General features: G+C 43.0%; 1 protein-coding gene across 1 annotated transcript; it reads right to left on the reverse strand.

Moving 5' to 3' along the window:
* Positions 1-755: 755 nt before the first annotated feature.
* On the reverse strand, positions 756-14,310 carry kif3b (kinesin family member 3B). The gene is made up of 10 exons (XM_079581013.1): positions 13,413-14,310; positions 9,199-9,449; positions 7,092-7,323; positions 5,876-5,977; positions 5,461-5,583; positions 5,271-5,389; positions 4,944-5,057; positions 4,004-4,106; positions 2,305-2,588; positions 756-1,062 (listed from the first exon to the last, which is right to left on the reverse strand). Exons 1-10 carry the CDS (start codon positions 14,304-14,306, stop codon positions 942-944), a joined length of 2,343 nt encoding a protein of 780 aa, XP_079437139.1. The 5' UTR covers positions 14,307-14,310; the 3' UTR covers positions 756-941.
* Positions 14,311-15,479: the final 1,169 nt, after the last annotated feature.

The raw sequence follows: 15,479 nt of genomic DNA on the forward strand, positions 1-15,479 counted from the left end.
TATTTTTGTCAAATACTTATCACTTTTATGCCCATTTTTTGTCACTTTTTCGTCCATTTTTTCTCAATTTTTTGTACATTTTTTCTAACTTTTTTGTCAATTTTTTGTCATTTTTAGTAAATTTTTTGTCACTTTTTTGTCAAATTAATGGCTTTTTTTTGTCAAATTCTTATCACTTTTTCGTCCATTTTTCCCCCACTTTTTTGTCAAATTTTTGTCCATTTTTGTAAATTTTTTGTCACTTTTTCATCAATGTTTTCTCACTTTTTTCACATTTCCATCATTGTTTTCGTCAGTTTTGTCGCTATTTTCTCACCTTTTCTCCAGAAGCTTTCGGATTGGGGTAAAGCTGGAGAAAATGTGCTCTGTTCAGGTGGGAGTTTAGGGGTTAATATTGCCTGCAGTTCACAAACAAAGAATTTCAAAATATAAAAGCAAATTGGACACGAGGGGAAACTTTCGAGCAAAAAAACTATGTACGAAGTTGTTCTAAGCCATATTTATTTTACATTTTCAACATATTTATGCAGTAAAAGGAGTCTTTATTTTACAAGGAATTAAGATTAAATGCCAATTAGAATCAAATGTATTTCTCCCCCTGCTGGCAGCTGTAAGAAGCTTCAGCTCGGCCCTGTGATTCCCTTTTAAACTCTGTCATCTGTGTGGAAAATGAAGGAGACTTTGCTCGGCGTTAAGAGTCCGCGTGTGCGTTAAGAACTCCGTGAAGTACGTTTAAATAGACTGTGTGGCGTGAGGCGTCGTGCGGCGGCGTGGCGGTTCTGGCGAGCGTTCACATCAAGTACGGCGTTACAGTGTGGGGAAGTGCTTCGTTACGGAAACAAAGTGGTTTTTGAGTAGAAAAACCTCTACAGCAGCATCGGTCGGTGCTAAAGTGGGCAGGTGCAGTACGCAGGAGACGGCAGGCGGGGGCGGGGCGGCGGTCATTTGGGGACCAGGCCGCGGGCTTTCGGGTACACGGGGAGGCCCGGGCTGGGGGGTCCCGGGCTGGAGGGGCCGCACGGGGAGGTCGGGGCGGTGGACATCTTGCCGGTTCGCGGGCGCCTGCGTCAGAAAAACAGAGAAGTGTTCATGAAGCACAGAGTCTGAAGAGTGACTGTGTGACTGACCAGTAGAGGTCACTGTTGGTGACTTTTAAAGCAGTTAGCACATTAACCTCTTAACTCCCACCTCAACATGTTTTCTTCTCCAAATCTAAAAGCTTCTTCAAACCAGCGACAAAAAATGAGAAGAAAATGAGGATGTAAACGCAACAAAAAAACGCTTAAAAGTGACCCAAAAAAAGCGACAAAAATCCAGCGAAAAAAAGACAAAAATCCAGCAAAAAAATGACAAAAATCCAGCAAAAAAAGAGATAAAAATCCAGCAAAAAAATTACAAAAATCCAGCAAAAAAATAACAAAATCCAGCAAAAAAATGACAAAAATCCAGCAAAAAAAGAGATAAAAATCCAGCAAAAAATGACAAAAATCCAGCAAAAAAATAGATAAAAATCCAGCAAAAAAATAACAAAATCCAGCAAAAAAATGAAAAAAATTCAGCAAAAAAGGATAAAAATCCAGCAAAAAAAGACAAAAATCCAGCGAAAAAATGACAAAAATCCAGCAAAAAATGACAAAAATCCAGCAAAAGATAACAAAAATCCAGCAAAAAAATGATGAAAATTCAGCAAAAAAATGACAAAAATCCAGCAAAAAAAAGACAAAAATCCAGCAAAAAAATGACAAAAATCCAGCGAAAAAATAACAAAATCCAGCAAAAAAATGAAAAAAAATCCAGCAAAAAAAGAGATAAAAATCCAGCAAAAACATTACAAAAATCCAGCAAAAAAATAACAAAATCCAGCAAAAAAATGAAAAAAAATCCAGCAAAAAAGACAAAAATCCAGCGAAAAAATGACAAAAATCCAGCAAAAAATGACAAAAATCCAGCAAAAAATAACAAAAATCCAGCAAAAAAAAGTCAAAAATCCAGTAATTTTTTTTTTTTTAATCCAGCAAAAAAATGATACAAATCCAGCAAAAAATAACAAAAATCCAGTAATTTTTTTTTTTTAAATCCAGCAAAAAAATTACAAAAATTCAGCAAAAAAAAGACAAAAAATCCAGAAAAAAAATTGACAAAAATCCAGCAAAAAATAACAATAATCCATCAAAAAAATGACACAGATCCAGCAAATTTTTGTCATTTTTTGGTCAAGGCTACTGAACAAACCTTCCATCTGGCCAACTGTGTAAAACCCTTCTCCTCCGTCACAAAGCGCCTGACTAAACCAGTAATACTCACGCTGACTTGTTCTTCTTGAGGCTGTTGGCGCTGCCCGCTCTGCTGCCCGTGCTGCTGCCGCGGAGCTCCACCGGACTCCCCGGGCTCAGGCCTCGGCTCGGGCCCTGGCTGAGGCTCAGGTTGAGGCTGAAGCTGCTGATGCTGGCCGCGTCCACCTGGATGTCCTCCTCGTCTTTCAGGGCGTCCTCCAGGGCTTTGGCCACCTTCGGGTCGATCACGGGCTCCTGGTAGTCTTTGGTGCTGCGCGTGGGCGGGTCCAGCTCCAGCAGCAGGACGTTATCGGCCTGAGGAGACCGGAGGACGACCATCATAAATAACATGGCTTTTAATCATAAAAAAACACGCATGGAGGAGGCATTTTCACACAATGCTGAGGTCATGGATGACGAGAGAGAAAATTAAAGACAATACCTTTCATCCACAAATATATTTACCACAATTAACTGTCTTACTTTTCCCTTCCCTGCTTTTTTACTTCCCCCTCTTTTCTTTTTTACATTAAAACAAATCTAAAGCTTCTTCAAACTAGCGACAAAAAATGAGAAGAAAATGAGGATGTAAACACAACAAAAAAACGCTTAAAAGTGACCAAAAAAAAGCGACAAAAATGACAAAAAAATATCAAAAATCCAGCAAAAAATGACAAAAATCCAGCAAAAAATGACAAAAATCCAGCAAAAAAATAATAAAAATCCAGCAAAAAAAAGACAAAAATCCAGCAAAAAAATAACAAAAATCCAGCAAAAAAATATCAAAAATCCAGCAAAAAAATAACAAAAATCCAGCAAAAAAATAATAAAAATCCAGCAAAAAAAAGACAAAAATCCAGCAAAAAAATATTAAAAATCCAGCAAAAAAAAAGACAAAAATCCAGCAAAAAAAATTACAAAAATCCAGCTAAAAATATTTTTCTCAGACCAATATACTGTCCTCAAATCCTGCCTGTGTGAAATTTAAAAAAATGCTTATAAAAATAATTAAAATATCCCAAAAAAACACACACATTGGCTTTCTCCAGCACTTTTCCTGACACTCATTTCTAGGAGAGAAGACATAAGGAAAACACATGCGTTTTGCACTTCTGCAGTGACAGACAGCTCTCTAACAGAGAAACTGCAGTAAACATTGTTAGAGGGACGAGAGAAGCAGCAGAAAAGGGGAAGGCATCGTCGGAGCTGCTGCTGAGAAAACTCCTGTCGCCGTTTCGCTATTAAATGCATAAAATGAGCCGCGCCTGCTCACTCATGCAACACTGACCCACGTGTCATGATGATCGATGGAAAAGCCTTTTTAAACAGAGTGCACTGGCCTGTACTCTGGAGATGAAGTGTTGGATGTTACGCTAAAGGAGTGAGAACATCAATAACCAAATCATTTTAAGTTTGACTGTGGACTTTTGTGGAGCAGAGACATCGATATCTTTAACGAGAAACGTTTATTTTGTTGTATTTATTCTTTAGAGTCATATTACTTTGTTTTTCCTTATTTTCTTTGAGATTTGACAGATGCAGTTTGATTTATTCTGGAAAATGATCTTTTTAAATATGTTTATTCTTAACTGTGTGAATAAGTTTGACAGTACAGTTGTTTTTGTCTGCCGCTAACGTAAAGTGTGATTAATATTTTTAATCTCATTAATCTGAATGGATGGAGTGAAGCCGTGGCTCTCGTTAGAAGGATGTGTCCCCTGGAGTCGGACCTGGTATCGGTCCGGCCTCAGCATCATGTCCTTCCGGGCGCGGTTGCACAGCGGGCGCCGGTAGCTCACGGCGGACACGGGCCGGATCATCATCTGCTGGTCACTGAGGAGCAAACACATGGAGTACAGGTGTTCAGACAGATGTGCACAAGACGGGTCCATCATCAGGCTAATGTGTTTTACACTAAATCAACATTACAGTCTAAGAAAACGCTCAAGCTCATAAATAAACACCTCGAACATGAAGCAAAACCAAAGATGGACAATCAGGACTCTTCAGGGCAGAGTCAGGTGAACGTGTGAATGAAAGCGTGTGTCATTTTTTGTTGAATTTTTGTCACATTTTTGTTGAATTTTTGTCATTTTTTTGTTGAATTTTTGGTACATTTTTGTTGAATTTTTGTCACTTTTTTGTTGAATTTTTGTCACTTTTTTGTTGAATTTTTGTCACTTTTTTTTTTGAATTTTTGTCATTTTTTTGTAGAATTTTTGTCACTTTTTTGTTGAATTTTTGTCATTTTTTTGTTGAATTTTTGGTACATTTTTGTTGAATTTTTGTCACTTTTTTGTTGAATTTTTGTCACTTTTTCGTTGAATTTTTGTCACTTTTTTGTTGAATTTTTGTCATTTTTTTGTTTAATTTTTGTCATTTTTTTGTAGAATTTTTGTCACATTTTTGTTGAATTTTTGTTGAATTTTTGTCATATTTTTGTCACATTTTTGTCACATTTTTGTCACATTTTTGTTACATTTTTGTTGAAAATGACGACTCCTCAGGGCGGAGTCAGGTGAACGTGTGGATGAAAGTGCATGAGGGACAATCATGACTCCTCAGGGCGGAGTCAGGTGAACGTGTGGATGAAAGTGCATGAGGGACAATCATGACTCCTCAGGGCAGAGTCAGGTGAACGTGTGAATGAAAGCGTGTGATGGGACTCACTCTTCCAGGCGAGAGATGGGCTTCAGAGTCCAGTGGTCGTCATCGTCACAGACCGCCCTCTGAGTGGTTTTGTTCTTCACCTCCGGAGGAATGAAGTTATCAGTGAGCAGATTCCTGCAAAACACGGCCAAACCCGACGGATTAAAACTCACAGAGTCTGGACGGAGAAGCTGCAGGCGTTCACCAGACCAGCCCCTGTCGGACGCAGCTGCAGCGCGGCTCACACAGCCTGATTGCAGGATCAGGTGGTCCGGGTTAGATCTTCAGTCTGGGAGGCGACCCTCAGACCTCCTCCACAGGTCAGATAAAGCAGATGGCGGCGCGTACCTGAGCTTGATGTCCCTGGTGAGCTCGTTCAGCACTTGCGCCAGCTCCTGCCGCTCGCTGATGTGGGCCTCCTGCATGTCCTGGATCTCCTCCTTCACGGCCTGAAGCTTCGCAAACAGCTGCAGACACAGAAGAGGCGGGGCGCGGGTCAGAGGCAGCAGCTCCTCTGAAAGGACTTTGACACTTTTACCTTCTTGAGCTTCTTGGTTTTGACGTCGACCTCCTGCTGCAGCGAGCTGTAGGTCTCCTTCAGCTCCAGCGTCTCCTCGTCCCTGTAGTCCATCTGCTGCTGCATCTCCCGCTCACGCCGTTTCTGGACACACGGCAGGACGGAGGCTCATGATTAGATTTGCTATGGAGCTGCTGAGAAACATGTTCTTCAGAGCACAGTGCTGGAACTCAGAGCGAGCTGGAACGTGTGGCTCTTCAGAAGCTATAAACAACAATTTTATAAGATTTTTTATATGGTGTCTTCATCCTCATCTGTAAAGGTGTTTGTGTGCGAGTTATCACAAAGATTTGATGAGTTTCCAGGTTTTGTGACGTCTCTGTGTGTTTTTAATCGAGCGCAGATGCTTCAGGAATCTGCAGATGTGACGTTTTACCTGCTCAGCGATTTCTCGTCTCCTCAGCTCCAACATTTTCTGCTGCTCGTTGGTGTGGTCCACAATGTTCTTTCCTCCAACCAGAAGTTTGCCCTCCATCGCCTGCGACCAGAGCAAACACGGGGTTAGCGACATCAGCAACATCAGTCGCTTAGAGCAGCTTTAATTAATTTAATGACTTTTAAGCCTGTAAAGTGTAGAGAAATATAAAACAAGCATTATAAAGGATGAGTTTGGTCATCTTGGTCTGACGTTAAACAGGAAGCTAGACACAACTCTCTAAACTGACGACCGTGCGAATAATCCATGTTCTCTCCTGCCGTGTCTGGCCTTTAAAGGAGAGGGTCGACTGATTTGACCCCTTTAACTCCCACCTGAACCGAGCACATTGTCTCTAGTTTGGCTTTACCCCAATCCAAAAGCTGCTGGAAAAGAGGTGATAAATTAATGACAGAACTGGGATGAAATCAATGATGAAGATGTGACAAAAAAGTGAGAAAACTTAACAAAAATTGACAAAGAAAATGGACAAAAAAATGACAAAAAATGTCACAAATTGATCAAAAAATGACAAAAAATTATCAAAAAAATGACAAAAACAAAATGACAAATATTGACAAAAAATGGACAAAAATTTGACAAAAAAATTATGAAAAAGTGGCAAAAATGTACAAAAAAATAACAAAAAAATAACAAAAAAGACAAAAATGTGACAAAAAATTTACAAAAAAGGACAAAAAAGACGACAGAACTGTGACGAAAACAATGAAGATGTGACAAAAAAGTCACAAAAATGTACAAAAAAATTAAAAAATGACAAAAAAATGACAAAAAATTGACGAAAAAAATTGACGAAAAAATGACAAAAATGTCACTAAAAATGGATGAAAAAATGACAAAAAATGACCAAAAAAATGACAAAAACAAAAAGACAAATATTGACAAAAGATGATGAACATGTGACAAAAAGTGACAAAAAATGTACTATTTGACCAAAAAATTACAAAAAAATTAGTTGAAACCCCACCCAAAAAAATGATGAAAAAAAATCTGATGACGTGAGGAAAAAGATCCATTTAGATGAGTTTTGTAGATCTTAGCTTTCAAATGAGGCGTTACACTGGCCTACAAGATTTGGGTAAAGCTGACCTGTAGAAAATGCTCTCGGTTCAGGCGGGAGTTAAGAGGTTAAAGTGTCTGCTTGACTCGTGCACACCTTGATTTTCTCGGCGAGGATCTCCGCCGCCTCCTTCTCCCTGTGCAGGTCGTCCATCTTGCGCTTCATCACTCGGAGCAGCTCCTTCTTCTGCTCCGCCATGAGACTGTGGTCCTCCATGATGGCTCTCCTCTCGCGCTCCAGTTTCTCCTGCTGGGCGCCGTAGTCGCCCCTGTCCTCGCCTTCGTCATCGTCGTCCTCGGTCCCTCCGTCCTCCACGTCGGCTCCGTCACTGACGCACAGGAATGACAGTCACGTTATGAGCGTATGAACAAAGACGAGTAATCTCAATGCTCCTCCTGTTTCACCCAAGCTCCTCCCATGGCTTTGGTAACCAGGAAGTGCTCTCCTTACCTCCTGCCTGTGTCATTATTACTCTCTGAAGCACTGAGAGGAAAAAAACAACACCACTGACAACACTCCAGGAGCCCAGAGGCAGCACAGGTGTTTGTTAAGGGAGGAGTGAGCCTCTTAAAGGGACAGTGACTATTTTCTCAAAGCAGAAGCCAGGCCAAGAAGGAATCCGAACCATTCATCCTCAATGGTAAATATGGATGCAGTACACCTTTTGACCACCAGCGTCAAATTGGGGGCGCTGTTTCTCTCCTTTTGCAAAGTTAAGGAAACACTGTTCTGGTGTCTTGGTGTTTATCACAGAGCGTTTTAGCATCAACTTTCACAGTTTTCTGGGGCTGCAACTAACGATTATTTTGTAATCGATTAATCTATCGACTATTTTTACGATGAATCGATTAGTCGCTTGGCTATGAATGGTGTATTTTTTTATCACATGAAGCTAAAGTGGATCCGCTTGAGGACGTGTTGATGGAGTAAACGTAAAGTAAATGTTTGTTGGAGGCTCTTGGCGCTAATTCTGCTTCTGAGACACAAACAGATATTCATGAAATTTACAATATACAAAGTGCACTACATACACTTACTATAAAAACAAAGTAGGTTTTCATCAAAAATACTACGTTTTCATGTAATTTTTGCTCTATTTGAGTCTGTGTGAACCTGAAAACGATTAATCGATGACTAAAATAGTTGTCGACTATTTCAATAATCGATTAGTCGTCGATTAATCGATTAGTTGTTTCAGCCCTACAGTTTTCCAACTTTTATTACAAAGCTTGTTGACGTCACCAAAGGTTCATGTTAAAATTGACTTATGAAAGAATTTATGCTGAACTGACACTGACATTTCCAAATTATATAAATGCTGCATTTTCTTTGAGTGAACAAATGAATGAGGTAAAGTCACTGTAGGTGCTGTAGATACAGGTGTTTTTTTACTGAAACTAGGCTTTTGCCAGAGTTAACATTTGTTTTAATATAGCATGATATAGGGCTGCTCGATTATTGAAAAAATTATAATCACGATTATTTTTGTCATAATTGAAATCACGATTATTCAAACGATTATTTGTTGCCTTTAAAAAAACATCCATCAAAAAAGTGACAAAAATCCAGCAGAAAAAGTGACAAAAATCCATCAAAAAAATGACAAAAATCCATCAAAAAAAAGTCAAAAATCCAGCAGAAAAAGACAAAAATCCAGCAACAAAATGACAAAAATCCATCAAAAAAAATGACAAAAATCCATAAAAAAAAGACAAAAATCCAGCAAAAAAGTGACAAAAATCCATCAAAAAAATGACAAAATCCATAAAAAAAATGACCTAAATCCATCAAAAAAATGACAAAAATCCATCAAAAAAATGACAAAAAAACAGCAAAAATAGTGGCAAAAATCCATCAAAAAAGTGACAAAAATCCCAAAATTAAAAATTAGAAAAAAAAATTGAAAAAAACAATTATAATCGATTTTTTGCGATTATGCTAATTTTGTAATCGTTTACTGTTGTAATCGAAATCGTAATCGAATTTCGATTAATTGCACAGCCCTAGCATGATATTTGCATAGATAGAACCAAATGCAAATGTATAGGCTACCGAAAAAGAAAATAAAGTAACTATTATTATATGCAGTTATATGTGTTTCACGGTTGACATCGCCGTGTTTGGCCCGCGACCCACAGACACTTTTTCATTTTGGCCCTTGGAGACAGAAAGTTTGGGGCCCCCTGGTCTAGTGCTGGCTCACCCGGGCTCCCTCCTCGGCCGCCGCTTCTTCTTCTTGCCCGAGCGTTTCTGCAGCTGAGCCTTGAGCAGAGCGATCTGCTCCTGGAACTCCCGCAGCAGCGCGTCTTTGGGGTCCTCGTTGATGCGCGGCTTGTTCTTGATGTTCTTCGCGCGGTTAGCGTAGCGCAGCGTGGTCAGAGTCTCCTCCACGTTGTAGGAGGCGGGGCCGATGTTGGCCACCATGACGGTGCGGGCGTTTCCCCCCAAAGAATCCTGGAGTCAGAGATGGAACAATGAACTTATTAAGACGACTGTTATTTCAGCAGGAAGTTTAGAAGAAACGCAATCTTCAGGGAAAACTACTATACTCTACTCTACCCCTTCCCTACCCCACCCTACCCTACTCTACCCCACTCTACCCTTCTCTACCCTACTCTACCCCACTCTACCCCCATTATTCAAACGATTTTTTGTTGCCTTAAAAAAAAAAGTCGTAAAAACAGTTTATTTATTTATTAATCAAAACACTACGATGGTATGTTTATGTTTTCTGGACAGTCATAAAAGTACAAATGATTTCCAGTTTGCCTTGATTAAAGAGAGGTCCCTGTTTCACACCTGCCCCCTGCTGGCCGGCCCTCACACCTGCGCAAGTAAACTGAGCGGCGCAGCCTGATGACATCATCACACGGCGCCGTTTGTCTTTATGTCAGACAAAAGCGTGAGCCGCGGTACGTGAAAAGCGAAGGGAAAATAATCCTAGCGGCCTGAAATAACGCAAGTCGGCTTTGCAAAAAAAAAAAAAGGCCAAAGAAAAATTTTTTTTTTGAAAAATTGAACAAAAAAAATATAAATAATCGATTTTTTGCGATTATGCTAATTTTGTAATCGTTTACTGTTGTAATCGAAATCATTATCGAATTTCGATTAATAGCACAGCCCTAGGGTAGGAGTAGTAGGAGTAGGAGTAGAGTAGAGTAGAAGAAGAAGAAGAAGAAGAAACTTTATTTATATGGCACCTCTCACAGATAAAATCACAAAGTGCTTCACAGAGAATCACAGAAAACATTACATCATTTACACAGGAACAATCACAGCATTGTCAACTAAAAGCTCGTCTAAAAAGCAGCGTCTTCAGCTGCTTTTTGAAGGAATCAGCAGAGTCGGCTACGCAGCGACAAAGGAAGGTCATTCCACAGTTTAGGAGCAACGGCTTCAAAGGACAGATCACCTCTGGTTTTAAAGCGGGTTCTTGGGACAGTGAGGAGGTTCTGGCCTGAGGACCTAAGGGTGCGACCCGAGGAGTCTGGGCACAGCAGGTCAGATACATATCTGGGAGCCTGACCATGCAGCGCTCTAAAAGTCAAAACTAACATTTTAAATTCAATTCGAAATTTGACGGGGAGCCAGTGCAACGAGGATAAAATGGGAGTAATGTGTGACCGTCTGCTAGTTCCTGTTAAAAGCCGCGCTGCAGCATTTTGAAGTATTTGAAGACGATTCAAAGCAGCTTTGTTAAAACAAGTAAAAAGGGAGTTACAATAATCTAAACGAGACGAGATAAAAGCATGAATCAACAATTCTAGATCAGAGTTGGATAAAGTTGGCCTCAACTTGGCGATGTTTCTCAAATGGAAGAAACAGTTTTTCACCAGGTGCCTCGAGTGGCTTCAAGAGACAAAGACTGGTCAAACCAAACACCAAGATTTCTGATGCTCGACTGAACCGAGGAGCCCAGAGAACCAAGGTGGTTTACAATCGAGGGGATTTTCTGCTCTGGAGCAATAATCAAAGTCTCAGTCTTTTTAGAATTCAGCTGAAGGCTGAATTAGGAGTAGAGTAGAGTAGAGTAGGGTAGGGTAGGGTAGGGTAGGGTAGGGTAGAGTAGGGTAGGGTAGGGTAGGGTAGGGTAGGGTAGAGTAGGGTAGGGTAGGGTAGGGTAGGGTAGGAGGAGTAGGGTAGGGTAGGGTAGGGTAGGGTAGAGTAGAGTAGGGTAGGGTAGGGTAGGGTAGGGTAGGGTAGGGTAGGGTAGGGTAGGGTAGGAGGAGTAGGGTAGGGTAGGGTAGGGTAGGGTAGGGTAGAGTAGGGTAGGGTAGGGTAGGGTAGGGTAGGAGGAGTAGGGTAGGGTAGGGTAGGGTAGGGTAGGGTAGGGTAGGGTAGGGTAGGGTAGGGTAGGGGGAGTAGGGTAGGGTAGGGTAGGGTAGGGTAGAGTAGGGTAGGGTAGGGTAGGGTAGGGTAGGAGGAGTAGGGTAGGGTAGGGTAGGGTAGAGTAGGGTAGGGTAGGGTAGGGTAGGGTAGGGTAGGAGGAGTAGGGTAGGGTAGGGTAGGGTAGGGTAGGGTAGGGTAGAGTAGGGTAGGGTAGGGTAGGGTAGGAGGAGTAGGGTAGGGTAGGGTAGGGTAGGGTAGGGTAGGAGGAGTAGGGTAGGGTAGGGTAGGGTAGGGTAGGGTAGGGTAGAGTAGGGTAGGAGGAGTAGGGTAGGGTAGGGTAGGGTAGGGTAGGAGGAGTAGGGTAGGGTAGGGTAGGGTAGGGTAGGGTAGGGTAGGGTAGAGTAGGGTAGGGTAGGGTAGGGTAGGGTAGGGTAGGGTAGGGTAGGGTAGGGTAGGGTAGGGTAGGGTAGGGTAGGAGGAGTAGGGTAGGGTAGGGTAGGGGGAGTAGGGTAGGGTAGGGTAGGGTAGGGTAGAGTAGGGTAGGGTAGGGTAGGGTAGGGTAGGAGGAGTAGGGTAGGGTAGGGTAGGGTAGAGTAGGGTAGGGTAGGGTAGGGTAGGGTAGGGTAGGAGGAGTAGGGTAGGGTAGGGTAGGGTAGGGTAGGGTAGGGTAGAGTAGGGTAGGGTAGGGTAGGGTAGGAGGAGTAGGGTAGGGTAGGGTAGGGTAGGGTAGGGTAGGAGGAGTAGGGTAGGGTAGGGTAGGGTAGGGTAGGGTAGGGTAGAGTAGGGTAGGAGGAGTAGGGTAGGGTAGGGTAGGGTAGGGTAGGAGGAGTAGGGTAGGGTAGGGTAGGGTAGGGTAGGGTAGGGTAGGGTAGAGTAGGGTAGGGTAGGGTAGGGTAGGGTAGGGTAGGGTAGGGTAGGGTAGGGTAGGGTAGGGTAGGGTAGGGTAGGAGGAGTAGGGTAGGGTAGGGTAGGGTAGGGTAGGGTAGGGTAGAGTAGGGTAGGGTAGGGTAGGGTAGGGTAGGGTAGGGTAGAGTAGGGTAGGGTAGGGTAGGGTAGGGTAGGGTAGGGTAGGAGTAGGGTAGGGTAGGGTAGGGTAGGGTAGGGTAGGGTAGGGTAGGGTAGGGTAGAGTAGGGTAGGGTAGGGTAGGGTAGGGTAGGAGTAGGAGGAGTAGGGTAGGGTAGGGTAGGGTAGGGTAGGGTAGGGTAGGGTAGGGTAGAGTAGGGTAGGGTAGGGTAGGGTAGGGTAGGGTAGGGTAGGGGTAGGAGGAGTAGGGTAGGGTAGGGTAGGGTAGGGTAGGGTAGGGTAGAGTAGGGTAGGGTAGGGTAGGGTAGGGTAGGAGTAGGGTAGGGTAGGGTAGGGTAGGGTAGAGTAGGGTAGGGTAGGGTAGAGTAGGGTAGGGTAGGGTAGGGTAGGGTAGGGTAGGGTAGGGTAGGGTAGGAGGAGTAGGGTAGGGTAGGGTAGGGTAGGGTAGGGTAGGGTAGAGTAGGGTAGGGTAGGGTAGGGTAGGGTAGGAGGAGTAGGGTAGGGTAGGGTAGGGTAGGGTAGGGTAGGGTAGGGTAGAGTAGGGTAGGGTAGGGTAGGGTAGGGTAGGGTAGGGTAGGGTAGGAGGAGTAGGGTAGGGTAGGGTAGGGTAGGGTAGGAGTAGGGTAGGGTAGGGTAGGGTAGGGTAGGGTAGGGTAGAGTAGGGTAGGGTAGAGTAGGGTAGGGTAGGGTAGGGTAGGGTAGGGTAGGGTAGGGTAGGGTAGGGTAGGAGGAGTAGGGTAGGGTAGGGTAGGGTAGGGTAGGGTAGGGTAGGGTAGAGTAGGGTAGGGTAGGGTAGGGTAGGGTAGGAGGAGTAGGGTAGGGTAGGGTAGGGTAGGGTAGGGTAGGGTAGGGTAGGGTAGAGTAGGGTAGGGTAGGGTAGGGTAGGGTAGGGTAGGGTAGGGTAGGAGGAGTAGGGTAGGAGTAGGAGTAGGAGGAGTAGGGTAGGGTAGGGTGGGGTAGGTGAAACCGAGGCATTATTGCCCAGGAAGAGCTCACGAGGGGACATCCCACATACAGCCCATAATACTCTGGCTCTGCTCAGACACTGCAGCTCGGAGCCGTACCTGCAGCAGCCGGGTGAGCTTGGAGTCCCTGTACGGGATGTGGCTGCTGCGCCCGTCCACCAGCGCGGAGATGACGTTCCCCAGCGCCGACAGCGACAGGTTGATCTTCGTGGCCTCCTTCAGCCGCTCGCCCTGCGCCCCCGTCTTGGTCTGCCGCTCGCTGCCCGCCAGGTCCACCAGGTTCAGCTTCCCCATGCGGAGGTGGTTCTCCCCGTCCACGCCCAGCTCGCTGCACTCCACCGCGATGACGAAGATGGCGTGCGACCGCGAGCTGTGTTCGTTCATGTTGGTCGCGCCCACCGAGCGGTTCTGGTTGCCCACGTCCATGACCGTCTCGATCTCGCGGACGCTCTTGGTCACGAAGGAGGACAGGTCTTTGACGTAGACGCCCGTGTCCGGCCGCTCGCGCAGCTCCAGCCGCCTCGTCTGGTCCTTCGCCAGCAGGTCCTTGATCTCCTCCTGGTAGATCTCCAAGTACGACGCTCGGACCAGGTACTGCTGGTTCTGCGAGCGGGAAATGTGCGTGAAGATGTGCTCGAAGGAGTTGGGGATGACGCCGCGCTTCTCCGCGTCTTTCTTCACGCCTTCCATGGTGTAGGTTTTGCCCGTGCCCGTCTGTCCGTACGCGAAGATGGTCCCGTTGAAGCCGAGAAGCACCGAGTCCACCAGCGGCCTGAAGGTCTCGTCGTAGAGGTCCAGCTGCTTGGAGCTGGAGTCGTACACCGAGTCGAAGGTGAATATCTTGGGCACGTCTCTCGGGTTCTTCACGATGATCTGTCCCAGTTTCACGTCCACTGAAACCACGCGGTCGTATTTGGCCGCTTGCTCCTTGGAGTTCATGGGGCGGCAGCGGACCACCACCTGCACCGTCTCCGCACTGCGGTTTTTAGACATTGTGGCGAGGGGCCGATGGCAGAGGGTCCACGACTGCAGCTCAACAAACCCAGGGCCAGATTAGAGCTGGAAAAAAGGAAAATGATGGAATGGTTAGATTTCATTGCACTCAAATGGACATTAACTTTATTATACAAGATACTGACAGCCGAGCCAAGAAAAAGAACAGCAGCAGAGTTTGTCTTCGTAGAAAAATTAAACAAAAAATGTGACAAAAATTAAACAAAAAATGTGACAAAAATTAAACAAAAAAGTGACAAAAATTCAACAAAAAAATGACAAAAATTCAACAAAAAAAGATAAAAAAATCAACAAAAAAATGACAAAAATTCAACAAAAAAATGACAAAAATTCAACAAAAATGTGACAAAAATTCTACAAAAATGTGACACAAATTCAACAAAAAAAGACAAAAATTCAACAAAATGTGAAAAAAATTCCACAAAAAAAAGACACAAATTCAACAAAAAAAAGACAAAAATTCTACAAAAAAAAGACAAAAATTCAACAAAAAAAGACAAAAATTCAACAAAAAAAAGACAAAAATTCAACAAAAAAAGACAAAAATTCAACAAAAAAATGACAAAAAATCTCCAAAATGTGATAAAAATTCCACACAAAAAAGACAAAAATTCAACAAAAATGTGACAAAAATTCAACAAAAATGTGACAAAAATTCAACAAAAATGTGACAAAAATTCTACAAAAATGCGACAAAAATTCTACAAAAATGAGACAAAAAAAGACACAAATTCAACAAAAAAAGACACAAATTCAACAAAAATGTGACAAAAATTCAACAAAAATGTGACAAAAATTCAACCAAAAAATGACAAAAATTCAACCAAAAAGTGACAAAAATTCCACACAAAAAAGACAAAAATTCAACAACAAAAAAAAGACAAAAATTCTACAAAAATGTGACAAAAATTCAACAAAAAAGTGACAAAAATTCCACACAAAAAAAGACACAAATTCAACAAAAATGTGACAAAAATTCAACAAAAAAATGACAAAAATTCAACAAAAATGTGACAAAAATTCAACAAAAAAGTGACAAAAATTCAACAAAAAAGTGACAAAAATTCCACACAAAAAAAGACACAAATTCAACAAAAAAGTGACAAAAACTCAACAAAAATGTGACAAAAATTCAACAAAAAAGTGACAAAA

This window comes from Gobius niger, assembly GCF_951799975.1.
Source record: "Gobius niger genome assembly, chromosome: 22".
In the NCBI taxonomy this organism is placed as follows: Eukaryota; Metazoa; Chordata; class Actinopteri; order Gobiiformes; family Gobiidae; genus Gobius; species Gobius niger.